A 27,549-nucleotide genomic window follows, 5' to 3' on the forward strand; every position below is an offset into this window, starting at 1 on the left:
CCTCTCAACATAACCAGCAAAGGTCCCATGCAAAACATGCTGAATCGAGGATGCTGGGCGTGCACGATGTTATAGCAAAACTGCATCAATTGAGTTGCCTGGTCACGTGTATGTGAGCAGCATTGAAATAAATATTAAATATTGGGTTCAAAAAACATTCATATTTTCTTTCAATTTTGAAAATTCTACTGCATTCAATTTGTATGTTCATTTAAAAAAATATATATATATAAAATCTCCCCTCCATTGTGAGAGCACAGTGAAATACCCATCAAATACTACCTTTTATAGCATTTACAGCACTTATTATTATTTTAAAGCTCTTTAAAGACACGTTTAACATAATAAACACATTTTTAAATTTTTGATTGAGCGAGAGCAAGAGCAATGGATAGCACAAAAATATTGTACAAACTGTTACACCGCTACCTCTGTTTTTTGTTTTTTAAATGACCAACAAAAATTATGTGTAGCAAGTGGCGCCCTCAAGGGGTCGCTGTAGCCCTTTAACCAAATTAGGGTTAAATGAGCGCAGGTGCGTGTGTGTGGTGCAATTGTTACATATGGTTAGAGATCTTGATTATAACACTAACCTACAAATATTGCTTTCTGTTGGTGTGAAAACTAAAGCAGGATTAAAGATTTTATCATCTTCACAAAAAAACAAGCTAAACTAGAAATACATTCTTCTTTCAAAGTTGATGCCAATCAAATTAATGTGTTTACATGTCGTGGCCAAAAGTGTAATTACCTCCAAAATAAACGGGAGACAGAACAAAAAAAGTTATAAACTATACCAAAAAAAATCTGTGAAATAGCAAACCTGTGCATACACGAGCATAATGCTGCATTATGATGCTAACGCGCAACATGTAAATCCATCTAATGGAGATATTAAAGCAAAATTAACACAACGCTACCAGCAGACGCTAATGAGCTCCAATATAAGAGCTGAATCAGAATTCAAAACCTTGTGAAACCCCAAACATGGCATGCTTGTTCAACCATTAACATTGCATCCTCAACGATAGTAAGACACTTTCTACACTTGAGATTGGTCAATAATTTGTAAAAAAATATATATATATAAAAAAAATACAAAATAATTTAAAAAAAATAAACACTGACACATGCGTAATTACCAATAGAATAGATTTTTTGAAAAAATACGACTTGAACCAAATTGTGACTTGTGAGATTTCTGCCCGACGCCAGCGATATGCTATGCACATCAAATTGTACAGTTTGTTGCCTGTAGGTAGCCACAAGAAACACCTCTCAGTGTTTTGCGGCACAGCACCACAAACGGTTGATTCAAATCTAAGCATTTGTGTCTTTGAAAGGGGTGTATCTAATAATGTGACTGTGAAAAACAAAGATTTGTAAAAAGACAATGCAAGAATAGGTTTTGTTTATTTGTTTAGCCCTAAAGCGACACCATGATGGGGCTTTTGTTCTCCAAGTTTGGCGGTTGACTATATTATGAAGAAATTGTGACTACATCTGTTCAAATGCTAGCTAACCCGCTCTAATCTCTCAATGCCTGTGGCAACAAAGAAAGCTGTAGTACGAACCACTCGGTCCAAACAAGACTCACCAATCACAACACAGCAGCAATGATGACTTAGTGTGGATGCTAAGGAAGTTAGCATATCTGGCTTTTTTTGTAATAGGGCTAGCGGCCCTTACTGTCTTTTCGACATCAAATTGTATCTTAAAGACACCGTCAAGTGAAATCAGAGATCATTTTGAGTGAAGCCATCTTACGTTGCCACTTTCACTGACAACTTCTGTTCATTTATTCTGCTGAAAACACCGTTATCAGTGCATGTTTTAAGCTAGGGTCCCTATATGGAGTCATGAGAGCTTTGCAGAGAGCAATCTTCACTTTTCACATCGACCTTTGATAGTATATTATTTTTAACCCTGGAGAACCCAAGAACCCTTTTCTTCTTTGGAAAATTATGAATTATACATTAAATGACTGCTATAAGTTCACTGAACACCAAAATATATGTTTTTTCAATTTTAACCCTTGTTTTTTTAACTAGCTCAGAGTTGCTAATTTATCAAAAATATATATATAAAACATACTCCTAGGCATTCTGCAACGTGATATGAAATAGATTAACAAAAAAAAGCACAATTTTACCATCTGATGGTTTGCTGAGAAGATGGTTTTGTTTGGATTGATTTCCAGCTCAACAAAACAGCATGTTGCCAGCCATCTTGTCACCACCACTCTGGCTCATGTAAGTGCAATATTCATCCACTAGATGGCCCCATGCAGGGGTCAGAAGTGGCACTCTGGACTTTTGAAGTTAAATTTGTAAAGAAAAAAAAGGTCTTTGTTATTTGAGGAGCAGAATTTATAGGGGCCAAATTTGACCCAGTGGGTTCTCCAGGGTTGGGCCTCATTGGTTGTTCAGTATGTCCAAGAAAAAATATAATATTACAATGAAAAAATCAGTGGCAGCCCATTCCTCCGGCCTTGGAGCTGGATTAAGGATGCTTTAAATTAAATTTGTAAAAAAAAAAATTAAAAAAAGGTCTTTGTTATTTGAGTAGCAGAATTTATAGGGGCCAAATTTGACCCCGTGGGTTCTCCAGGGTTAAGCTAGGATCCCTATATGGAGTCATGAGAGCCTTGCAAAGAGCAATCTTCACTTTTTGCATCGACCTTTGATAGTATATTATTTTTAAAATTGTGACTCACAGAAGTTAGGTTTACATTTTGCATCCATTTTTTTCCTGCTCTACTTTCACTTGATTGTGGATAGTTCTGACAACATGATGCAGACGAATCTTTGAGTCGCACCCGGGGATATAAAGAAGAGAAAATTAGAAATATTTTTCTTGAGCGATGAAATGTACATGTAGTGTTTCTCCCAGACTTACTGGTACAACTATATGTCATACACTGTGGAATATTTGCTCTAGAGGTAGAAAATAACATGAAAACGCCATAGAGAAATCAATGTATTTAAGTTAGGCGGCCTTAGTGAACAGCAATGCAAGATGGCCGCCGGCGGCTTAACTTTTTCCATCCGTGACTAAAAATGCGCTTTGTTTTTAAAACATCCCCGGCTGCTAAAGTTAAAATGAATCTAATATCCCATTGAAATGCTAACGGAAAATTAGCATCAACTTCGAGAGTGATATTCCTTCAAATAACAAATAGTCACAAACAAACGCTGCGGAAACACATACACAGAGGTAAGATAACGTTCTTCACAGGCACAACTTTTTTCACAATCTGCAAAGAACGAGGTACATTAATGGAGCTCAATTGCAACTTTCTTCGAGTGTATAGGCTACTCCAAGGCAGGACTGGCCATCTGGCATACAGGGCAGATGCCCGGCCTCTTTTGGGGCCGATGCAGTACTTTTAAATGATTATTTTCTTACATTTTACCCCAAGAGACTGGACAACAATTTAGAGGGACCAGTCCATTAATCGATTTCGAATATAGATAGCAAACTGAAACATCATCAATAACTCATTCACTGCCATTGACGGCTATAGACGTCAAAAATTCATTTGAACAATTTCGATTCGTTTCCACTTTTGTTAACAAGAGTATGAAAACCTAGAATTTGTTATTGTACATTTAGAACAGATATCATATTTGTGATTAATCGTGAGTGACTATTGAAGTCATGCGATTAATTAGAATAAAAAATGTCAATCGTCTGATGCCCCTAATTTTTTATAAAAAATAATCTTTTCTTTCTTTAATTAGGTGCATCAGGCGATTAAAATTTTTAATTGTAATCAATCACATGACTTCAGTGTTTAACTCACGATTAATCACAAATTTTCTATCTGTTCTAAATATAAAAAATATATATTCTAGGTTTTCATACACTTGTTAAAAAAAAAAAAAAGGTGAAACTAATGGAAATAGTTCAAATGAATTTTTGACGTCTATAGCCGTCAATGGCAGTGAATGAGATAAACATCAGTGGTAGAACTTTGTTAGGCAAGAGTCGGGCTAGGCTGGGCTGGGCCGGGCCGACGGACCCAAGTCAAAATGCCAGGGCCAATTTTTTTATGCCACTCCAATTCTGGGCTATTCCATGCATTTTACGGCACCACACTGCTTCTACGTGGCCAAAACATGCAGCAAGTTATATCAATTGAGTTTTTAAGGATTCAAGGCATTTTCTTCTTCTTTTTTTTTAAAGGATTTTTTTTTCCCTTACCAATACACATTTCCACATGACACGGCATGGTATACAATCCCCAAGGCCCCCCAAGTGACCCCAGTAAGTCCCAAGATGGTTTTGTTTGGATTGATTTCCAGCTCAACAAAACAGCATGTTGCCAGCCATCTTGTCACCACCACTCTGGCTCATGTAAGTGCAATATTCATGCACTAGATGGCCCCATGCAGGGGTCAGAAGTGGCACTCTGGACTTTTGAAGTTAAATTTGTAAAGAAAAAAAAAGGTCTTTGTTATTTGAGGAGCAGAATTTATAGGGGCCAAATTTGACCCCGTGGGTTCTCCAGTGTTGGGCCTCATTGGTTGCTCAGTATGTCCAAGAAAAAATATAATATTACAATGAAAAAATCAGTGGCAGCCCATTCCGCCGGCCTTGGAGCTGGATTAAGGATGCTTAAGACTTGTGAAAATAACATAAGATAAAATAAATCTGATAAAGAGATGACGGTTATGCTTAGGAATGAAAATGAAGAATAAAAATGCAAGAGGCTTGAATTTCACGTCATATTTACAAGGTCATTTTGTACTTGATAAAAAGAAAAGAGTGTTCAAGAAAAAAAAAAGTGTTCAACGTGCAGAGATGAATAGGCATGAGGCTATGAAACTTTTTAGTTCAGTTTTAGGCATACACTCTCAGATTTGTTTTTTTTTAACCATTCAAATTTGGCAGGACTCTTGTTTGTGGTGTGTCAAATGTCCAACTTTACAAGACAATCATTTTCACTTTACAAAGACTTTTAGAGAAATAAACGGAGGAGCATTCTTGACCTGCTCATTAGTGGTAAGTGCCTGTTGTGAATTGGTGCTAAACAAATAAAACTTGGCTTGACAATTTGGCCTTCGTGCCGGAAGGTCTTCGTTACTGACAGATGAAAAGATGTCGTTTGATCTCACTGCATTGATACACGGGTTCAAAGTCCGATACTGTTGCTTTTGTTCTCTTTTAGCGGCAAGAAAAAAAATGTGCATAATAAAATAGAACCTTCTCAGCAGGTGGCGACATTCAGCTCATCAGACACATAATCAGGCAGGAAATACCCCAAAAAAAAAAAAAAAAAAACAACATTCAGACAAATACAATATTGTAGTGAGGTGAGTTTCAGGTCTGACTTTTATTAGAGTGCAAAGACCAAGAAAAGATAGATTGCAATTTTCCAATTTTAGCCACCACATGTTGAGCAACAAGCATTAAAGTTAAAGCTTTCTTTTCTTTGGTCCTTCCTCGGGTCTCCTGACGGCCTCACGACTCTGGCTGGAAGTGTTCGGTTTAGGTGAACGGTATGGGATTTTTTTTTAATAGGTTTTAGGTGAACTAATGAATACACACACACTCGCACACATACAAAAAAAATAAATAATATTAATAATAAAAAAAATAATAATAATAAATAATAACAAAAGAGTGCAATGATGATGACATGTCAAATCAGTAAAATTACCGAATGAACAATAATGAGCTCTCCAGAAAAAAAAAAGTTAAAACTTGTAGAAAATGGCCGATTTTTTATTTTTATTTTTTATCTGAACCTTGCTCGGACGTAAGAACGAGGCTTAACTGAATAAAATTACAGTGATGTGTGTGTGCTGTGCTTTTGGGTATACAAATCCATTAGTGACGAGAACACTGCACCGGTGTTGCAATGGGCCTTTTATGAGCTGATTGCAGGTAATTGAGGCGAATATTGCACCCGGTGTGTCACGGTTTTAAGGTCCGCTCAATGTCGCAAGCGTGCAACTACGTCACATTAGCAAACAGCAACATAAGCGGCAGTTTGAAATCTCTTCATGTCACGTTTTGTGCTCATTTTGAACTCACAACACATTTGAGTTTCCTCAAATACAATTTGCTTTAGAGATCGCATATGCGGGACTGCCGGATTACAATTCATATGAGAGAAGGTAGCCATGAAAATGGTGAAAATGGAACACGTGTGACTGAACGACCTTGCTTGAGGACCAACGAGGCACATTCCGACCTAACTGCTCAACAAGCCTCCAGCGAGGAATGCAGAGAAAGGTGCGATATCAAAAAGTTTCCCTACAACAGTAAACACTTTTCTTCAAGCTTATAAATAGGCTCTTTTCAAGAGCATTTTATTCAAAGAAAAGACCTCACCTTCACGGAGATTTTGAACTAAACATTTTTTAACTCATTCACTGCCATTGACGGCTATAGACGTCAAAAATTCATTTGAACTGTTTCTATTAGTTTCACATTTTTTTCCCACTTTTGTTAACAAGAGTATGAAAACCTACGGAAAAAATGTATTCTACATATAGAACAGATGTAAAAATTTGTGATTAATCTTGAGTTTAAATAATTAATTAATTAAACAAAAAAATAAAATATTATTAAAAAATTAGGGGCGTCAGACGATTAAATTTTTATTTACTTAATTTTTTTATTTATATTAATAGCTAACTCACAATTAATCACAAATTGTATATCTGTTCTAAATGTGTAGGTTTTCATACTCTTGTTAACAAAAGTGGGGAAAAAAATTTAATTCATAGAAATAGTTCAAATGAATTTTTGACGTCTATAGCTGTCAATGGCAGTGAATGAGTTAACTCAAATAAAAATTTAATCTAGTCATAATTTGATGTATTTTCACTCACATTTGTACCTAAGGCAGCGGTTCATAACCTGGGTTCGGACAAATACGTGCAATATGAATTCACATGTATAACAGAACATCTGGTGTTCCACAGGGATCAATTCTGGGGTTTCTCCTGTTTTCATTCATTTCATTCTGCTGCACCTTAAGAAAACAAAAGTGGTTGTTTGAAAGTTGAAAATAGAGTTGAGTGATAGGAGTCAGAGCAATTCTATTCTAGCACAACTAGCTACCAAGCTAAGCTAAAGGAACACTTCCTTAGGCTGCATGCAGATGATGAATACAAGAACGCAACTCTTTCTGAATTCAAGTTGAAGAGAGCCGGATATGATTTTTTTTTTTTTTTTTAAAAGGCTCATTTTCTTCACCAATAAACCCCTGAATTTGCAGAGGAAAAAAAACACAATCATATTTTGTTTTTCAATAAAGAACCATTTGGTGAATTCACATAAGAAACTGGTGAGGTTCAGTAACTGCCACAAGGTCAAGAATGTTGAGTCTTCAGTGAACTTAATGCACGTTTTTTTGGAAGCGGTGTAGAAGAAAATTTAACAGCAGAAGAAGAAGGCAACGTAAGATGGAGGGAAACAAATTACGGTTGCAATGAGAGATAAGCTGCTGATGTGAAAATCGCACATATATTTGCAAAATATGTGAAAATTACGAATATATCCGTGTGAATAATTTTTTGACAAATCTCTCCCCATAGTTGGGTTTAGTTTAGGGCTGACGGCTCAATCAATATCGCGATTGCAATTTAATTTGTGGCTTTTTTTTAACAAACACAAGATATACATTAAACTGTGTTACACTAAAATACATCAAATGAATTATACGTAAATGTTTTGCTTTTGGGCTTATGCTAAAATAGAAGCAAATAAAGATGAAAGACAGTTTATCGACTTCGATTATAGTTGTTAACTTACTAAACACTTTGATTTGCCGTCTTTGAAGCCTTCACTACGACAACTTGACACAATTTGACTTAACAAGTGGGGCCGTAAGCATACGTCAGTAAATTACAAGTCATTCAACTTATCTAGGCAGGCGTATGAATAAATAAATAAAATACACATGACTTGAAAATTGCATTCTACCACATTGCGATGTCGATTTGAATTTGATGAATTGATGAGATGCAGTCGGGAGCGATGACAACATCTGATGAGTTCATGTTTGGACTGCAGCTTTTTACAGTAGTGCCTGAACAAAGTGTGGGAAGGTGCAGATGGTTCTATCCATCTATCTATCTATCTATCTATATATCTATCTATCCATCTTTACGCAAAAGTGTGTCTGTAATTTGGGGTCAAAGCCCCCCCATACAGAGAGAAGGTAGACCCTCGCTTACACCTGTTGGGGTCACAGTGCCCCCTGGTGGTTGTTACCGCAGCAATCGAACAAGCCACACATACACACTTCAAATTGGCTGGCGAAAAGAACGCTATAAAATGCAAAATGGATGGAGGCATTTACAGCAAAGCAAGCGGCGTGTGATTCAATCCAAGTGTGATTCATTCCATCAACACCTGAGCACACTGAGATCTCATCTCGGAGGTGGTGGCTCGGACTGGAGGCTGCATCATCCCACGCATTCACCCTCAAACCCCCCCACCCACCCCCCGCTATGCAGCCATTAGAAGTGGATGTTGTTTTTCGTTGGGTATAATGTGCTAGATAAGAGGGAATTAAAAGGAGTTGGTTGGCATGTGTCGATCGGCGACCCTCATTCAAAAGCAAACAGACAACAACAAAGGTCGCCAATAAACAATAAAAGGTGCAGTTGACTCACCAACTCCGATTTTCTCCTCTTCGGTAGGGATCCACATATTTGGTTATGTGTGCCACATTGTGTCGATGACAGCAGATGATCGAAAAAATGAGATGAAGAGGACGAGAGGGATGCCGATCGTACTACATGTCTCCGCTGGAATTCTGTCGTCGGTGTGCGCAGTAATGGTGGCGGGGGAGGAAGGAGCATCAATGATCACAGTTGTTCTTCTTCAATTATGATTATTATTTCCCGGTGCGTTTTTTCCAGCCTGATGCAGTCTCCGTGAGCAGCTAGTGGACGTTCGCGCGCGCACGCGCACGCGGTCTCCACAAAGGTGTTATTCCAGCCGCATTTCGGAGGCGAGCGCAGGTAGCCTTTCAAAATCTTCTCATCCGGTGTCCTTTTTAGGAAGAAAGGAAATCAAGTCTTCGAGAGTCCGCAGATGAGCCGCGATGGGTTGACAATGAGACGCTTAATTGGCGTCGAGGTCGCAACGTAGATAGGTCCGAGGTGGTGCAATTGGAATTGAGAGGAGGCTGCAATGTAGCGTAAGATGCGCCATCTTCGTGCGGGTCACGTGACACGTTTTGTCAACACCGATGTGTCAAGCGGATGCGAATGTGCTCTCTCTCTCTCTCTCTCTCTCTCTCTCTCTCTGCAGTTTCTCCTCCCGCTTTGCTCCCTGCTGCCAGTGTGCGCAGGCCACGATGCACCCTCCCAACCCACCCCCTAACCACCTTGGGTGCTATATGCCAGTCTCATGTATGGGAGGGAGGTGGGGGGGACCTCCCAGTTGAGTCATTGCAACGTGCCATCAGTACAATAGCTTTGTCATGCCGTGATGTGATTTGGACATTGGCGCAAGCTACCTCCACTATCACGGAGTCGGAATAGCATACGCATGCGCAGTGTTTTTTTTTTTTTTTTTAAAATCTAAAATATTTTTAAACAGTTGACTTATTGGTTATTTATTTACAGGACGAGAGACAAGAGCAGCGTAATAACCGAGTCACAAAAACAAACCCATTCGTAATCTAAACCGTAATGAATTGCTTCATTTTGATTTGCCGAATATGAAAGTCACATAAGTTTCATGTAATCACTTGTCATTTTAAAGTTTCAAGTTATCACAATCACAATCAATGAAAAATCCCTTTCATTCAAGATTTTGTGTGGTTTATTAATCTATTTTGACTAAATTGTGGTTAGCGCTATGGTACGGAACCAACAAATCCTATATGACAAGATGTTTATGTTGAAACTATTGCAACAAAATAATAAAAAACGGTGCTTATGAAATCTTTTCTAGGGGATTATCAAAATGTTCTTTAATCTTTTTTTTTTTTTTCAGAAATCAACAAATCCTATGACAAGATGTTTATGTTGAAACTATTGCAACATAATAAAAAACGGTGCTTATGAAATCTTTTCTAGGGGATTATCAAAACGTTCTTTAATCTTTTTTTTTTTCAGACTCCATGACTAAACCACCACATTTCTCACAGGCAAATGGCCAATCTTCTACACAGCTGGGCATCTATCCCCCCCCCCCCTATCATCTGTTCCATATTTGCGCCAGCAGGGGAAGCACTTCTGGAGGGTTTCAAACGTCATCTGTGATGTCATTTGCTTATAATGAATCACGCTTCGATACTTGCTTCTTTAAAAAAAAAAAAAACAGTGGATTTCTCAATAAACGCTTTGAAGCCTCAGCATAAATTGTCCCATCGCTCGCCAAACGTGCTTCACGAATGACCAATTTCCGAAATTCGTTGCATTTCAGAATCAGAAACTTAGATGTGACAATATCATAGCTCTGATACGTCAAAAGGTGACAAATTTGCAGGTTTACTTGGTCGGCCCTCCCCACCCCGTGCTGCTCTTCAGGCAGCTTTTTTAAAAATGCTTCTTTGTATGTAGGGTGCAAGTAGAACACTGATTTAAGTCATTGTAGTATCTTTATTATTTGAATGTATTAACGTAACGGTGACACTTTACCCACTCAGCTAAATAAATAAATTTGTATCATTTATTTAGTCCAAGCTCATGTCCTCATCATCGTCCTTCTTGTCTTTAGAGTCTCCATCCTGCTCGGACTTTGTGTCCGTCTCCATTGCTTTAGCAAACGCCTCCAGATCTGCAGTCAAGGTGGAAAAGGAAAAACTTTGATATGATAATGTTCCTTTTAGTTGACACTGGCCAGGATGTATTAAATATTTATTATTATACTGACCTCCATTGTTGGCAGCATCCACAGCCTCCGTGGGCAACCCAAACTGGTTCATCAGTGGCCCCAACTGCCCTGATGCCAGAGCGCTGCTAAACATGCTCATAGCCTGCAAACAGCAAGTCCAAACAAAGATTGATTGATTTGATTGTGGTTTAAATTGTTGCTACTTACGGCTTTTTAAAGCCAAATTTATTGAGAGAAAAAAAAACTACAAATTGTAAACATCCAATTTCCAGATTCTCATTAATTCCATGTGACGGAATCCAAACCAGAACTTTTCAGCACTCGCGCCAGTGCAGTATTTTTTTCCTGGTGGGACAATCTGAGAAGTGCAACACTGCCCTCTGCTGTCAACCTTGTGCAAGTGAGTTGTTAAGATCACTCAGGTTTGATTTCAAAAGGCCTTAAAAGACTGCATAATGTGCCAAGATGCTAAAAGAAAAAAAAGAGAAGACTTTGCCTGCTGAAATTGTGGCGAGGTGAGAGTGTTTTGGAGCTCGTCCGTGCTCTGGAGCAGAGACTCCCCGCTGGGCAGGAAGGGCATCAGCCTCTGCTGCACGTCGGGGTTAGCCAGGATGGGGGCCATCACTTCTGGCGTCAGTGCAGTGGCCAGGTCCACTATGGTGGGGGTTAAAAAAAAAAATTAAAACTTTTTTTTTGACACAGCTGCTATCTTAAATGCGCTGCAAGGTTGCAAAAACTTTATTTACTAACTGATCTGTGTCATTTGACCAAGGCGGAACAGTTATAAAAAAAAAAAAAAAGGAAAACTGGACTTCCACAAAGCTTATCAAGGTTAAGTTGACAAGGAGTAATGTTATATGAACACACCACCGACATTCACCAAGTGGAAAGGGGGGGGGATATATTTTCCCAAATGTTATATTGCACTCTAAAGCAAATAAAGTGTGTTCATGTCATGCGATTTGCTAAAATGTATTTCTTCCTTTTAATTCTAGCAGAAAATCTGTACTGAAAACAGTTTTTGTTCACTTTGCAGATCATCTTTTCAGCAAACCCCTAAACACAAAGTGCGCAATTTTTTAATATTTCAACATTTGCATGTTCCGATTACACATGACTTATGATTTCAAAATTATAATTAATACTCTAACTGCAAGTTGAATTCTATACATGTAATATATGTAAGATAAAACCTTTTCCGTTATAAACCTCAATATGCCTAATGATGCCTCCTCACCTCCTGTGCCGCCTGCGGGCACGTTCATGGTGGCCAGGATGCTCTGCAGGTCTCTCAGCTGGATGGGCTGTGTGGGGTTGCTCGCCGCAGCCCCACCCACCGCCGCCGCCACGGACGACGCGGCGGGCGTGGGTGTGGGCGGGGTGCTCGCCGGCGGTGAGGCTGCGGAGGCGGCGGAGGGATTGACAGGCGTGGCGGATGCCTGGGAGGCGCTGAGGCGACTGGTGGCGGAGGTTGAGGTGGGTGTGACCGCAGTAGACGGGCTGAACGGAGTTGGAGGGAAAAAAAATAAAAAAACATTTTTATCATCCTTTTACCAGCCTAGTTACATTTTTTTTTTTTTATATATATATTTGGATATCAGGTTTGGACACCTTGTTGAGGAGTTGCTGGCAACAGGAGCGCTACTACTACTGCTGCTGCTGCTGCTGCTGCCCAAGAGGTTGGCTAACCCTGGCCCAGCGAGTGCGCCGAGACCACCTGCGAGTGGGACCGACAGTTCCGTTCGTCATTCCATATCACAAAATGCTTCCGGCATCACTCAAGCGCCATCCTACGTACCGATGCCGCCAAGTCCTGCTGGTCCGATCAGCTGCATGAGCTGGTTGTGGCTCATGTTACCCAGAAGGCTCTGCAGGCCACCCTCACCTTTGAGAGCACAAGATGTCACATGTTGCATGCCGAGGTGGCAAAAGTACTCACACCCCGAGGTCAAATTGTGACTGTTTATCACTATTTTTGTTCATTGTTCACTGAATATTGTTTTACTAAATTATTTACACTGTATATTTGTCTCATAAATATTTTTTACATTAATTCAGGCTATTTGCATTAGCTGTAATAAAATAAAAATTGCTTTTAATTCAAGTCATAATTATATATTTTACTATTGTGAGCAAGTACAAATGACAGATTTTTTTCACTTGAACGTTTCTAAAACAGAATGTTTTTCTGGACTAATTAATAAAAAGAAAAAAAAAAGGGGGGGGGGGTTTACAGTTTCACCACTGCCCTAAATTATTACTGTATTAAAATAATTGTCGGTTCATTTTATGATCAATTAGTTGTAATGATCGCAATTATAATCCCAATTTTTGGGATCTTTTTTTTTTTATAGTGCCAGGTAGGTGTGTTAGAAAAAATCGATTCGGCAATATATCGCGATATTACAGCGCGCAATTCGATTTTTAAACTTTTTTTTTTTTATGGGAATATTCAACAAAACGTCTTACTTAAGGTTAGGATTTACACATTAAGCATGGAAGAATGTTCTATTAATGGAACATTAAGCCTTAATATTTGATTTCAGTGCTGTTCAAACATGAAACAGAATGCAACCTGAATTTTCAGATAAATACATTTCCATACAAATCTTAAAGTGTACATGTACAAGTTTACTGATGAGTATTTTCTAAATTTGAGTTTAAAAAAAATTGCAATAATCAATTTATAGATTTGTATCGGGATTAATCGGTATCGAATCGTGATGAATCGTGACACAAATCGAATCGCCAGGTACTAGGCAATTCACACCCCTAGTGCCAGACTATATTCTAAAAATTGTGATACTTGAGATGGGACGATATGATTTTTTTATTTTTGTATTGCCGTATCACAACTGAACATTGTTGCGCAACAATAAAACCAACGTTAGTTTGTGCGTGTTACCTCCCAGAGCAGACAGATCATGTCCTCCACTGCCGCCGCTACCCAGAGCGCCAGGCATGGGCGGGTTGTTGAGATACTCGTTCACTTTGCGACAGTGCTCCTCATCCTTATCAGTCTTGGCCTCCTGAAATCAAAGCAGACTTGTATGCAACACGTGTGCGTACATACGTTGGGGCAGGGGTTGCGGACCACCGGGCAGGATAACCTACCTGCATCCAGAAGAAAAGCCTTTTGGAGCCAGCTTTGAACTTCAGGACGTAGACACGTCCGGTGGTGCACTGGCTGACTCGTTTGAACTCGCAGTCATCGGGGAAGATAATCAGGTCCTGCGTTTGAGCATGTGACCAAGATGAAAACGGTTTCATCATGCATCAGTCACTACAGTGAACAGCTAATCAAAAGAGCTGTTCTGTGTGCACTGTATAGATTTAACCTATTATTTTCAATCGCTTTGCCTTGCTAAATGTTTACCAACTAAGAGAATGCATGGGCTTTTGGAGTGAACGTGACGTTAATGTGTAAAAGTCTATCAAAAAGACAAATGTTGACTATTATGTACCCAAAGGAAGAATAGTACCCACGTACATCGTCCACATTGCCAGTGGTGCGATCCTTCCAGCAGAAGTGGATGAGGGAGTCATCCGTCTGCTGGATGTAGACTTGACCTTTGCGCTTGTCGGGCGTCACCGTGCTGCCCTTCATGGTCATCTTACCAGCTCGAAACTCCACCAGGTACTTGCTGGAGGAGCCGCGAGAGCCAGACACCATGCTGGGGAACAAAGCTCCAGAGGCCATGATGATGATGTAGAAGAAAAGACGACGACTACTGGGGAGCACCGAAGACAAAGAAACAACAATCTTTATGTGGCCAACCCTAACATTCCTGTTTACAGAAATAACAGCATTTGAAGTGAGATAAATGTGGTTTTGAATGTCTTTTACCACGTATTCTCATGTTAGTTAGTTTGTTTTCAAATACTGTGCCTATTTTTCGACTACTCTCACAGAATGACGCTGCATCTTTGAAGCCACACGACTGTTCTCAGATCCGTGTTGACAACATACACGATGTGTAGTCATGTTACATTCTAAACAGCGTAACGAACGACATTCTAATGTAAAAAAATAAATCGAAACAAGTGTTTAAAAGTCAAAGAGATTTTTTTTTACTTACGGTTCTTGTGCGTTATCAAAAACGGAAGAGCAGCGGATGTGATCGTGCTTGATTATGATTGGGTTGTATGGTCACGTGATTCAATATGATTGGTGGAGCTGAGCTGAGTAAGGAGAACTATGATTGGACATTATGGTCTCGTGATTTCCTGTGATTGGCCGTCGCATTGCATTTCAAGGTAGGCTGACATTACACCGCACAAGTGCTACTTGTGAGAAAACAAACCGTTTCAGGTCACCAAAATGCACCATATTCAAAAATCATGCCATTACCAGTCATACACCGCTTGAATTAAAAAAAAAAAGTTTTACTTTATGTTTATATACAAAACTGAACATAACAAAACTCAAACATATTTTTATGGGTACATGGCCGAAAGTGTTAGTAATAAAAAATAAAAACACGACAGGACCAGTTTATTTTCATAGACCACATTTTAATGTATTCTTATGTAGGCTATACCTGGTTCGTGTGTGGATGTGACTCGTGTCAGAAGGATGTTCACTGAACAGACAATACAGACTCTCAACTAAACAGGAAGCCTAATGAATCCTGCACCTTTAGTGATTGCAGGGTTGAAAGTGCTTGGAACTCAAGTAAGCATTGTTCACCAAAATACAGTATGTGCATAGGAATAAGCCTTTTACTGTGCAGTTTTATGCAATGTTAGTGCTGAGAAGTGTGTTGCATTCCATTCCATTCACACTCACTTAATGGTGATTACATGTTGACAACCAAGCGCAACATGAATTAAATGTTGAATTTTTTTCACATTTCAGAAGGATTCACTGGATGGATCAGCTTGCATAGGTTTGGGCCCTGTTCTGGCACAGGACTTTGGTTGTTGGAAGAAAACGGTAGGAATCTTCACGCTAATGTCGGAATTCATGGTTCTTGTCTGAACATAAAAAGTCTGAAATATACAGTCACAGCTTTCGGTTCAACCAAAAATGCTTAGAATCCCTTTGATCGGAATACATTTACAGTATTTCTCCTCAGTGCAGAAGACATTTTATGGCTTTATAGTGTGTAAAATATCAGATCTGAATTACATGTATGCACACAAAAAATCCTACACATTAGCAGCTACAAGTTACAAACAACAGAATGTTGCGACCAACAACAGGATTTTACTGTGCAAGTAAATTTGGGGGAAATAATTTTTCTTTTGCAGGTTTCCTACAAGTATTAGAAACACTCATGATGTCTTCAGAGCAGATTAGTGAGGGGACTTTTAATATTCTATAATCTATTAAAGAAAAGTAGCACATGCGTTTAAATAACCCCTGATATTTGAACGCAACTTGATAGAAGTAGGTGGTACACCTACATGTAACATTGGGGGTTAACACCTGAACTTAAAAAGAAACCAAACTTTATGTCATGTCGCTACGGAGCTCACACAGGTGATTTAAATCCTTTTACAGATGTGTAACATTTACTCTACATGGACTATGAGTAGTACAGCATATCAAATGTGAGGATAGCGAGCATTACCATCGTCTACAATAAGTAAACTTTTCCCGTGGGTGGCATTCACCAACACGGACATGTTCAGTTCAAACGCTACCACAGACGCGTCCAATACGTCACACCTAACTTAAGATGCTGAGAAATCAAGTGAGAACATCTTCCACTGTCAGTAAATGTTGGGACAGTCGGCGAAGTTCCTGTCAAAGTATCCACCCTTGTACAGCCAATCCTCGGCGCCAGTGTGAGGGTTGGCTCCCAGCTGGAACCACCTGAAGGAATATGAGCAAAATGTATTTGAACCATTTTCGTGTCAGTGTCAGCCTTTCGAATCACATGCTAGCTTCATTAGCTACTTAGCTCGGTTGGCATTCATAGCAACAGGTAACATTAAAACCTGATGCTTTTGGTCAGGTGGTTCAGGGTTAGACATCTTAGCTCAGTTCTTCCCGTTCTACGTAAGCGCTGCTGAATTCTTTGAGAAGTCTATATAAGGCCTGGCAAACCTGCAAAAAGCCGGTGGCAAGACACCTCAAATGAAAAAGTATTCTATTCAAGAATGGCGTCACCGTGACATCAGTGTCCTAAAGTAAAAGCATTGTTTGCAAATGTCTTATATTGAAAATAATAATAATAACCAAAGATAATCAGTCTGCTTTCATGGAAGACTACAGAAATCTCGGAATATTTACCGTTGAGAGGCTGCAATTTGGAGGTTTTAAAATGAAACATGGTCTCTATAAACGATTGATTATTAAAAAAATTCTCACAGAATTGAATAATCTATTAGTTGTTGATGAATCATTGCGAGCTGTGGGTCGTGACCGAAAGAACAAGATCCCGGATACAAGCGGCCGAAATGAGTTTCCTCCGCAGGGTAGCCGGGCTCTCCCTTAGAGATAGGGTGAGACGCTCGGTCATCCGGGAGGGACTCAGCGTCGAGCCGCTACTCCTCCACGTTGAGAGGAACCAGTTGAGGTGGCTCGGGCATCTGCTTCGGATGCCTCCTGGACGCCTCCCTGGGGAGGTGTTCCGGGCATGTCCTACCGGCGGGAGGCCCCGGGGATGATGACCCAGGACACGCTGGAGAGACTACAGACGCTCCCCAATTTACGAACGAGTTACGTTCCGAGCGATCGTTCGTAAAGTGAATTTGTTCGTAAGTTGCTTCAGTGCTATATTTTGTATTATAATTTATGTTTAAAGAGAATACGTACAGTACTGTACTACGTATGTTAGAGAGAGAGAGAGCGAGAGACACACACAGTATGTACATGTACGTAATAAGATAAATAAAATGAAGTTTAACTTACTTTTGGAAGATGTACTCGATGCTTAAGGATTTGATGGAGGAGGAGGAAGAGGAGGATTTTATATCATGAGAGGTTCGCTGGAATGGGCTTCAAAAGTTACTTCCTCCTCCGTAACTTAAATGTAGGAAGAAGTTGAGGGTCGAGGAGAAGAAGATGAGGGTTGATGAGTATCTTCCTTGGAGGATTTACTAGAAACTGGCCGAAAGAAGCGATCTAACGACGATTGCACAGTTTTCTTCTTTTTTCATCATAAATGATGCGGTAGCACTGTATGGCATCATTCAATTGATTTGCAACCTTTGTGCAACGTTCAATATTTGGGTCTTGCTGCTCGAAGAGTGCGATGGCTTTATCTATGAGCGACAGGCGTTTCTTCTTCTTCCTCCTCCTCGACACGTTGCTGAGCCTCCAATGCTGGGTGAGCTCTCACAGCGCCAAGCGTCGGTATTAGCGGCGGAAAGAAGCACTACAGTACTCGGAAAAAGGTGCGCAATAAAAAAATCGAACTTACAGCATCTCTTTCCGAACATTTTTTGACATGCGCGCAGACATGTTCGTATGTACCGTTGTTCGTAACTCGAATGTTCGTAAGTAGGGGAGCGTCTGTATGTCTCTCGGCTGTCCTGGGAACGCCTTGGGGTCCCGTCGGAGGAGCTGGGTGAAGTGGCTGGGGAGAGGGAAGTCTGGGCTTCCCTGCTAAAACTGCTGCCCCCGCGACCCGACCCCAGATAAGCGGAAGAAGACGGACGGACGGACGATGAATCATTGCACATCTAGGTTAGAGACTCCAGCTAGCATGTTTTCCCACATAATGGAGAATACAGAATGTCGATTTTTTACATGACGCAAGCATGTGAACCGAGCAGACCCTGCAAACATTTGGATACCTGGTGGACCACTCCTCCTCATCCTTGGATCGCTCTCTGCGTGCGGCCCTCTGTTTCTCCTCTAGGCGCTCTTTCTCCGCACTTGCCGAGTCTGTGTAAATACACCAAGTCAGGACTGCAGAAGAAAAGCCACAAGCGTCCCCGTGACGTCGTAGACCGCCGCTACCTATGTCTCCGTGCTCCATGGCTCGGACGTCGGGCCTCTGCCGGCAGTCGGTCGGCGCCAGCAGTCGCTCCATGCCGGGCTCCAGCTCGTTTAGCGTCACGGCAAAGTTGGTAAAGTTGTACATCTGAACCAGAGGACGAGGTTTAGCATGCGCCGCCGCATCCGCGAGGCGCGTGCGTGCGCGTAACGCCAACCTGTGCCGAGTGAGCGGGCCGTGGCGATATCCTCCAGAGCAAGGCACTTCCTGGTATCGCAGTCACAGTCTCTTGAACCGCATTCTCATCTTCACAACTATGTTCCTGCACGCACACACCCGCCAATCACTAACACTATCATATGTGAAAAGGCAGACATGTTGATGCAAACAGCGGAGTCACAGAACTACACAAATTATACACATTTTTCAAGCAACGATGCATGTCATTGCAAGGCATTATGGGTTAGTGCTGGCAATGAGCTACTCATACACGACACTAAAATCGGACAGAACAGCAGCAGCAGTACACTACAGATACCAAATACGATGTTTTACCTTACCTGCTACTCATGCCACTGCCATGTTATTGTGAAAGAAAAGAAAAAATGAATACACACAATCCATAGTAGAAGACAAAAAAAAAAAAAAAAGAACTTCAGTTTCAACAGTTGGGGAGAGCTGACCCTTGCACAGGTACGAGCAGGCTGCAATGGAAAAACTGTGACCCCTGCTGTTCTTGTCAGGAACTTTTTGAGGCTCCGCATTTTATTTAACCATAAACAACAGCACGATTGTCAAGGAAGAAGCCACTGCCATCGTTGCTGTAGCTATTATAACTCATCACGCTTTGCTTTTGCGCCCCAATTAAAATTAAAAGTATAAATGCACTGTAAGTCCCTGTAAAGTGAAAATAAATGTCTTTTTTGGTTTGTTTATCTTTTTCTGGTAAGCAGGAAGATGATATATTATTGTTTACTCTGACTGATCTGTATTGAGAACATGTAGGAAAGAGTAGGGAGATAAGAGGTTGTTGTTTCAACTTGGGGAGGAAAAAAAAGAAAATGCCTATTGTTCATTGTTTACACTTTCACTTACTTGAAGAAAAAACGTTAAAAAAAAAAAAATTCTAAAGTGAGTGAGGTGAATGATTATGTATAGTAAACAAGGCTTCAAAAAAAAAAAAGACTCCGCTGGCTGAACGATGTGACCTCCATGACACGTGCGTACTCACGGCAGACGAGGCACTCTAAAGATGCCACAACAGTGGATTATCCAAAGGAATTATGCCTTTTTCAAGTTGTTTGCATAGCTAACAAGCTAAATGCTAACTTCTATTGTGAGTTGCCAGTTCTTCTAGGCAACCAAGAAATATCATTTTTTTGGTGTGTAACGCGCTAAGATATGCCGATTTTTGATGGCTGTTAAATCTGCGTTGCGATATTGTTCATCTGCGATTTGAATCGCAGATGAATGATGCAGCAAAACTAGTAGCTGGCGGTCTGTGACTGGTGAAAACTAGTTGCACAAACCTGCACGGTGGCCAGGTGGGGCCTAAGGGGTTTTCAGCTGCACATGCGATCCCAAACGCACTCACCTGCTTGAGTATCTTTGAGTCTGCTCCCGCCTTCTTGTCGGACTTCTTATGTGCTTCATAAACCTTGGGTTCCACACTATACATGCACTCGGTCCACTTGCCGTAAATCACGCGGCGCTTCTTCTTCCTGGTTCCACACCACAGCAGAGACGCAAAAGCAGACGCGGTCAAAGATTTCTGGCAAACTCAACATGAACACGTTGCACTGCTCTTACCTGCTGTCTTGTATGTGACCCTCCACTTTGTGCAGCTCTTTCCCAAACATTCCACATGGTTTGAAGTTCAACACACATTTTTCTCCTGTGCTGAATTATTACCATAAGCATGATGTCAGTAGTCTTATGGTTTAAAACGTTTCCAGTCTTACAAGCAAATATCTGTCAGAGTACCTGTGGTTTACAATCTCTACTGTTCCGTACTGCTCGATCCAAGGCTTTCCTATGATGACGTTATGAATGCAGCACATTGGGTTGGTCCATGTGTATGCTTCTTTATGTCTGAAATAATTTCACAGCATCTTCAAGACTGCTTTGTTAGTTTGATTAACCAGTCCGAGACACAAAAGGTCAAGGTTTTTGCCCTCAGCCAATTACATATGACCAGGGTATGATCAACTTCTTCACCATGCAAGACAACAACATTCAAAGCATCGTGCATATGCAAAGCACCGATCTGAAAGCAATTCAACCAAATGTTAACAAGTTCTCACTTCAGTAACTCCAACGTCATGGTGCCTTTGGGCTCGGCCTCCACACTTTTGCCCCAGAACTTGAGTTTGGGGTAGATGGATCCGTGGAATGCAAATTCTTGCTTCAGAGACTCTGCATGGAAGGCACTGATGGGAGGGTGGTGGCTCACCTGCTCCGAGATCAATCTGTAGCCATCTTCCTCTCTGAAAAAGAAAAACAAAAAGGATTTTCAAGATCAAATGAACATGACTTGTCCGTGTGTGGAAGCGCGAGCCTTCTCCAGTATTCCTAGTCTATACCTTGTGAGTTCAAAGGTCTCCCCCAGTAAAGGATTAAATGGCTTTCCGGTCCGTTCCCATTGAGATGCTACAGCTGAAACAGCAAAGGTAGCAACAACCTGTTGGGATGAAATAAAGCGGAGATCATTTTCAGTTTATTTTAAGCTGTGCGTTTAGCTTCACAACGTCGTACGAATTCACGTCTGTACGTGTTTATAGTTACTAGGGGTGTGCCAAAAAATCGATTCTCATAAGAATCGCGATTCTCATTTAGTACCATTCAGAATCGATTTTAAATGTCCCAAAATCGATTGTATTTAAATTTTTTCATACTGTCTTCCCTTTGTTTGTGTGTGCCTTTATTGGGAGCGCTGTTCATGTTGTACCCAATTTGGCCACTTAGGGGCAGTGTGGTTCCACGCGGTCTGATACACTGTTAAGTTGTAGCCACATTAGAGAGTAGAAGGAAAAAGTCACGATCAAGTTATTGCAATAAAAGTTGTTTTTTTGCAGCGTGGAGCCGTTCTTTTGAGTGATAAAAGTGCCGCAAGTAGAGCACTAATTAGCATTAGCGAGTCAGACTGGAGTAGATCATTACGATTCCATGAACATCTATAAATTGGAGCCAAAATCATTGTCAATCACATCATTTTGAAGCAAAAATCATTCTTAATCGAAAATCGATTCTGAATCAAATCGCACACCCAAAAATCTGAATCGAATCGAGAGACATTCAAAGATTCTCACCCCTTATAGTTACGCTCGCAACTCAGAGCATCTTTCCTCATTGAAGTGAACGGAAATTCCATTAAATTGTCCAACATCCCGCAAAAATCCCCAAATATTTTTGTAATCTGTTTTTAAATAAGAAAAATAGCACTCTATAATATTGTACTTTATAAAAACAGAGTAATAACACAATTATTTCTTGTATCTCGAAAAACCCTTAAGTCAGGCCACTTGTATCTGAAGGCACACTATATTAATAATTCAGATTTTTTTTGTTTGTTTGTTGCTAACACTGTTGACGTACTTACAGTGACAAGAGTCATCAGTTCATCATACCTGCATGCGTTCTATGGAGTCAGGCAAAGTGCAGGCTCTGTGGATAAGGTGAGTGTGTTCCATGTACTCCGAGAGTCTCTGGAGGAAGCTCAATGGCTCATTAAACACAACGGGCATGGCTATTTTGGACAGCTCCTATAGCAACACAACATAAAAAAAAAACATTGAGACTACAATGCTTTGAAATGATGCTGATTTTATTGGTTGTACAATGAGGGAAAAATAAATAGTTGGATCTAGTATAATGTTTACACGAGTTATTTTGGTCCTTCTGATGCTTCAAAAAATGCGACAGCCAAACCAAATATAGCTGACTGAGCAGAGAAGAGGACCATGAGTTCAGTTGCAACAACACAATCAGTTTGTATTCCATTCTACGAAAAGCCTTATGTTGAAAATTCAAATTATGGCTGCTTTTGGGCTTCTTTTTTTCTATTTTTTGTAACTCACCATGCCAATGCATTTCTTCAGTACGCTTGTCACACTGAAATTGCCTCTGGTGATCATTTCAGCAGGCAGGGTTTTCCTGGTAAAAACAACAACAGAGGAATGTTTTGTTTTATTTTCATTACAGGGATGTGATTTGACCAAAGTGAAATTATCGGAAAATTTAGCGGGGGGGGGGGGGGGGGGAGCATGACCAAATAATTACATCATGACCAAATGAAAAGTAACTCATATTAGAGCATACCACAAATGTCTTTGTTATAGCAGAAGATGTTATCTGTCGGAGTCATGTGCATACACAATGAACTACTAAAAAAAAAAAAAAAAAAAAAAATCGTTTTTTTTTTTGGGGGGGGGGGATAAAAAAAGCGGAATTCCGCGAATTAGCGGAAAAATCACATCCCTGTCATTAGAAATCACAACTCTGATTCATTTCTACAAGCAAAAATAACAACTGGCCCCAACACATCTGCCAAATGACTTGTTACACATTAGGAATGTAAGGAAGTGGTTTCCATTGTTAGGGTATCGTGGGCGGCACCGTGGCCGCATAGCTAGTTAGCACGTCACAGTTCTGATGCTCGGGGTTCAAATCTCTCCCACATTTAAAAAAAATATATGCCTGCGATGCTAGGTTAATTTATGATTCAAAATCAGGAGTGACATATACACAACAAATTGATGGCTTACTAGTTCTTGAATCAGAAACAATTGAACTATGACACCAATGAGGCTAAGCAGTAGGGCCCGATCAATATGATTTTTTTTATTATTATTTAGGTTGATGCCGATCCTGATATTTGACTGATTTTAAAAATATATAATGACGAAAATAACATCTTTTTGGGTCCCTTAATTCTTATAACAACAAAGACATGAATTACAGGCAAAACGTGTTCTTCTTTTTTTGTTTGAATGCCATTATGGCTGTATTGAAGATGGACAACACTGTAGAAGGCTGGCTCCTCACCTACGCCGCCACACTGCCTCGTAGTCTGCAGCAGAGCCATCGGTGACCCGCTCACTGCTGTCGAACACCAAGGCGTCCTTGAAACTGACCTCCAAGGAATCGTCTGATTCGAGCCCTGAGATGAGACGACCCTTCTAATTTGAGCACATCCGCAAGTATTCTGTACACTCACAAGCCTCTGTAGAACTACAATGCATCGTACCAACCCGTAGTTTGGAGCCAACCACGACAATAAGCAGAGCAGGGCAAATAAAGTTTCTTTGTACAACATCATTCATACACAAGGCGAATCCATTGTGCTTTATAGAAGATTATGTTATTAAAATTTAAAAAATACATAATAATAAAAATGTAAGTGCAGGACGAATGATTAAAAAAATCAAACAAAACTGTAACATGACAACATTTTTATCAAGGTAAAATTACAAAATAAATGAAAATACACACTAATATGAAAATGTCGTTTTGGGTCATGTTGCACGGGATACTGGTACCAGTATCGTACCTCGGTGTTTTGGCGTCAAAAACGGCTCGATATCTTCTTCATTTTTTTGTACCGGTATTTAAATAAATAAACACGAGGTAGCCCGCCAAGTTTGTGTTTTAAAGGCAGGTACACATAAAAACACATGGCTGCCTGTCCACCGATGTGTGGAAAACGCCTTAAGTAAGCGTTACGCCTCTTTCAGCGTGTGTGCGAGAGGGCGCAGGAAGATGGCGTCACGCGCTGAACACTGATGAGCTCGCTGGCCGTCCACTCCGCGTTGAGAAGCGTGACGCGCTAATTAAGTGTCGTATGGAACTTTGTTTTATTACATAGCCGCCACAAGCCCACCGAAAGCATGACAAAGCCTGTCTGTCAGCCTTTTTTGAAAGTTACTGTGGCTGGAGGCAGAAACACGTCCAATATATGGCCAAGGCCAAGCACCTCGCTAACAAGGTGTTGTGCCAAAGCGCACGCATTAAGTGGAAGCCACGCGACAGCACTGCCTATGCATGTTTTCAATAAACACATGAAGAACACACGTGTGGTTTTTCGATTTGCAGTTTTAGAAACGTTTTGTAACAAGGGCAAATGTTTTTCGCGGAGAAGCAGAAGAAAGAGCAACAATCACTCACACGTGTAGTGGACTCAAGGTGCGTTCAATGAACAGGCACACAGTAGGAAATCACTGGTAAGGATAGAAAAAGCTCAGACGAATGAGATTGTGAAGCATTTTTGACACTTCCCTTAAAAAATAAGTCGAGTGTGAATTATTTTGTTCCACTTTGTAGTATTTGATTACTTAGGCATTCAGTTCCGGCATCGAGGTATTTTATACAGGTATAGTTTCGAAGTCAAAATTTTGGTATTGTGACAACACTAGTTTTGGGTTTATGAAAACAAAGAAGTGAACACATTTTCGGGCCAGATTTGAATTGAAATGTAGCAAGAGTTTGAGCGAACCTCAGATATTCCGGAAGTTTTTCCACAGTTGAGGAGCAGAGTCACAGATTGTTGCTTCATTTTGTTTGGTTCTGGTCCTGGAAGTACTCAATAAATCTGCATCCGACAACCTGGCAACACCCTTGCCTGGGCCTCGAGATTGCCCCCAATCATTTCATGAAAAAAACATACAGGCCTACTTTTTTTTTCAATTTAAAGCAATCATTATTGATTCAGTCTTAATTCACACTGAAAAAAAACGCATCAAAATGCTTAATCTATGACGATTGTTTCGAGTGTTGTCTTCCCGTCTCATGCAATAGACTATTCCATCTTCTTACTGCGCATGTTCAGACATTATTCGGCAAAAGGGCAGCAAAATAAATTTGATGAAAATGAAATATGCCAGTGGAGGAGAGAAGAGGAAAAACATTACAGTTTTCATTAAACTACCAAAGTTTTCAAACGTTTTAATCGGAACCTTGTTAACAGCAAGAGTACGACGTTCTTGCCAACACAGTGGTGCCTTGACAAACCAGTGCCTTGACTGAAGAGTTTGTTTTTGTTTTTTAGATACAGATTTCACTTGGTTGTTTTTTTGTGTCTTCAAGATGCAAGGAAAAAAACAACATTGCATGCGCTCTAAACTCCTACTGCTAGATGGCGGCACCAAACTACATCCCACCACCATCCATTCACATTGGCTTCCTTGCAGTGGAAGGATAACGTAAGTTGGTGGGCAAATGCACCATTAAACTGTTTTGTTAATTGCATTTCTATCTAATGTGGAAAGATGAGTTAAGATGTGAATTGTTTTATTTAAGCGTCAGTGTGTCTGCACATTTTGGGGTCCTAATTTACTAATTTAACTTAGTAAATAATAAAAAATTATCATCAGAGCTATAAGTCATCAGTTTCTGCGTTTGAGAAGCTTTCTAATTATAGTAACCTTTTGAATATAGGATGAAAATACAAACTTGGATTGAACAAAAATGTCACACCTAAACTCTTTCTCAATAATTGTAATTTTAAAAGTGCTACAGAAAAATCCCTAGCATTTCATTAATAAAAAAAAAAATGCATTGAAGTGAAATTTATTAAATTAATTCTGGACAAAACATTAACTTTTCACTGCTGAAAATGACTCAAGTTCATTATTTTTCATGTACAATTAATATCTTAAAAAAAAAAAAATTCCACTTGTTGTCGACTGAAGATGACATCACCTGTGCTGAGGAAGAAGGTAATGAACAATCATGGCTCGCCTGTTTTCTGGGTTTGGTCAGTAAACTTAGCCATGATTGGTCGTTACCTACTTCCTCAACACAGGTGTTGTCAACTTCAGTCAACAGCAAATAGTTAAAAAAGTTTTCAATGGTATTAATTGTACATAAAAAATAATGAAGTTATCAAATTAATTTTGGACAAAATATTAACTTTACTGTTGAAAATGTCTCAATGAATGTTACGTATCCCTTTAAGAGATTGTTTTCAGTTTCACAATATCTAGACATTTTTAAATCCTCTAATTATTGAATAAAAGGTTGTTTGTTCATATTAGCCTTCGCTATAAATGATTCTGATAGCCTTCTTTTAACTTGTAATTATTTTTGTGTAAATTTGCATGACGTTTTACCCCAAATTTGCGAAGATTAAATCGTGCAGTTGTAATGAAGTCACGTGCTGAAGTGAAGACACGTGACAAGCGGACAGCTGTCGGGTCAGCCTGCCTCACCTGTCTCGGCGTCGTAAAACTCCTCCTCGCTGTTCATAGTGAGTCGAGAGGACAGTTCCTCAGTCACAAGTCATGTTGAAAGCAGCGACGACCCCCAGTCTGGACTCCCTCCGAACATCGCAGAGAGCCAAAACACAGCGACTGTAAACACACGCAAAAAGGAGGACGCTTTTGTTACGGCGAGCGGGTGACAGCTGCCTGCCTGCTTGCTAACAAGCATGTTGAAAAAAAAAATAGCTTCCCCAGGCTAGCTAGCGAAATGGTACTTTGCGACGCTGGTGAGTTGAAACGCCCACAGAAGATATTAGCTAACGTTAGCGGCGCACTCCCAGACAAGTTAAGGGCAACCGCGATGCTGACATGTGAATGCAAATCGAGTTTACTGAAATATACCTGTGAATCCAATGACTGAGCTGCAAACGTAAACAATCGACGACAGTTCAGTTCCGTCTGTGCGGACGGCCGGAAGTAGGTGGCAAGGACACCATGATTGACGTGTGTATTAGCCAATCAAAAGGGCAGTACGCGATTTATTTTTGTATAGGTAAAGGTGTGTTGTAATAAATAATAAAAGATGTCTTGATTTCATTAGTTCGATTCAAAAAGCTAAATTTACATATGACATTAAGGAAACCCTAAAT

At 40.2% G+C, this 27,549-nt stretch overlaps 3 protein-coding genes across 7 annotated transcripts in view; all 3 read right to left on the reverse strand.

Annotated features, from left to right (window-relative positions):
* dock3 (dedicator of cytokinesis 3) overlaps positions 1–9,287 on the reverse strand; it is a 73,629-nt gene extending 64,342 nt beyond the window's left edge. For 2 of the 3 annotated variants that reach the window (XM_077568909.1, XM_077568900.1), the window contains exon 1: positions 8,637–9,287. In XM_077568909.1, the coding sequence (XP_077425035.1) occupies positions 8,637–8,673 (37 nt within the window). In that variant the 5' untranslated portion in view covers positions 8,674–9,287. The remainder of the gene's footprint in view (positions 1–8,636) is intronic. The other variant, XM_077568890.1, reaches the window with a different exon arrangement.
* A 1,270-nt stretch (positions 9,288–10,557) lies between these two features.
* Positions 10,558–14,981, reverse strand: adrm1 (ADRM1 26S proteasome ubiquitin receptor). 3 transcript variants are annotated; one of them, XM_077568918.1, is made up of 10 exons: positions 14,892–14,981; positions 14,303–14,543; positions 13,927–14,043; positions 13,718–13,841; positions 12,611–12,697; positions 12,424–12,529; positions 12,050–12,312; positions 11,309–11,466; positions 10,852–10,954; positions 10,558–10,755 (listed from the first exon to the last, which is right to left on the reverse strand). In XM_077568918.1, exons 2-10 carry the CDS (start codon positions 14,510–14,512, stop codon positions 10,652–10,654), a joined length of 1,272 nt encoding a protein of 423 aa, XP_077425044.1. In that variant the 5' UTR covers positions 14,513–14,543; positions 14,892–14,981; the 3' UTR covers positions 10,558–10,651. The 3 variants fall into 3 exon arrangements, with proteins under 3 accessions (XP_077425044.1, XP_077425050.1, XP_077425058.1); XM_077568924.1 differs by having other exon boundaries at positions 14,303–14,540; positions 14,892–14,946; XM_077568932.1 differs by lacking the exon at positions 14,892–14,981 and adding an exon at positions 14,723–14,846.
* Positions 14,982–15,306: 325 nt separating this feature from the next.
* On the reverse strand, positions 15,307–27,406 carry LOC144035130 (oxysterol-binding protein-related protein 2-like). Its single transcript, XM_077544596.1, has 14 exons — positions 27,302–27,406; positions 26,909–27,049; positions 23,748–23,862; positions 22,781–22,856; positions 22,331–22,465; positions 21,287–21,384; positions 21,008–21,190; positions 20,688–20,795; positions 20,514–20,603; positions 20,299–20,425; positions 18,922–19,026; positions 18,728–18,851; positions 18,562–18,652; positions 15,307–16,633 (listed from the first exon to the last, which is right to left on the reverse strand). Exons 2-14 carry the CDS (start codon positions 26,943–26,945, stop codon positions 16,531–16,533), a joined length of 1,392 nt encoding a protein of 463 aa, XP_077400722.1. The 5' UTR covers positions 26,946–27,049; positions 27,302–27,406; the 3' UTR covers positions 15,307–16,530.
* Positions 27,407–27,549: the final 143 nt, after the last annotated feature.

This window comes from Vanacampus margaritifer, chromosome 1 (assembly GCF_051991255.1).
Source record: "Vanacampus margaritifer isolate UIUO_Vmar chromosome 1, RoL_Vmar_1.0, whole genome shotgun sequence".
NCBI lineage: Eukaryota > Metazoa > Chordata > Actinopteri > Syngnathiformes > Syngnathidae > Vanacampus > Vanacampus margaritifer.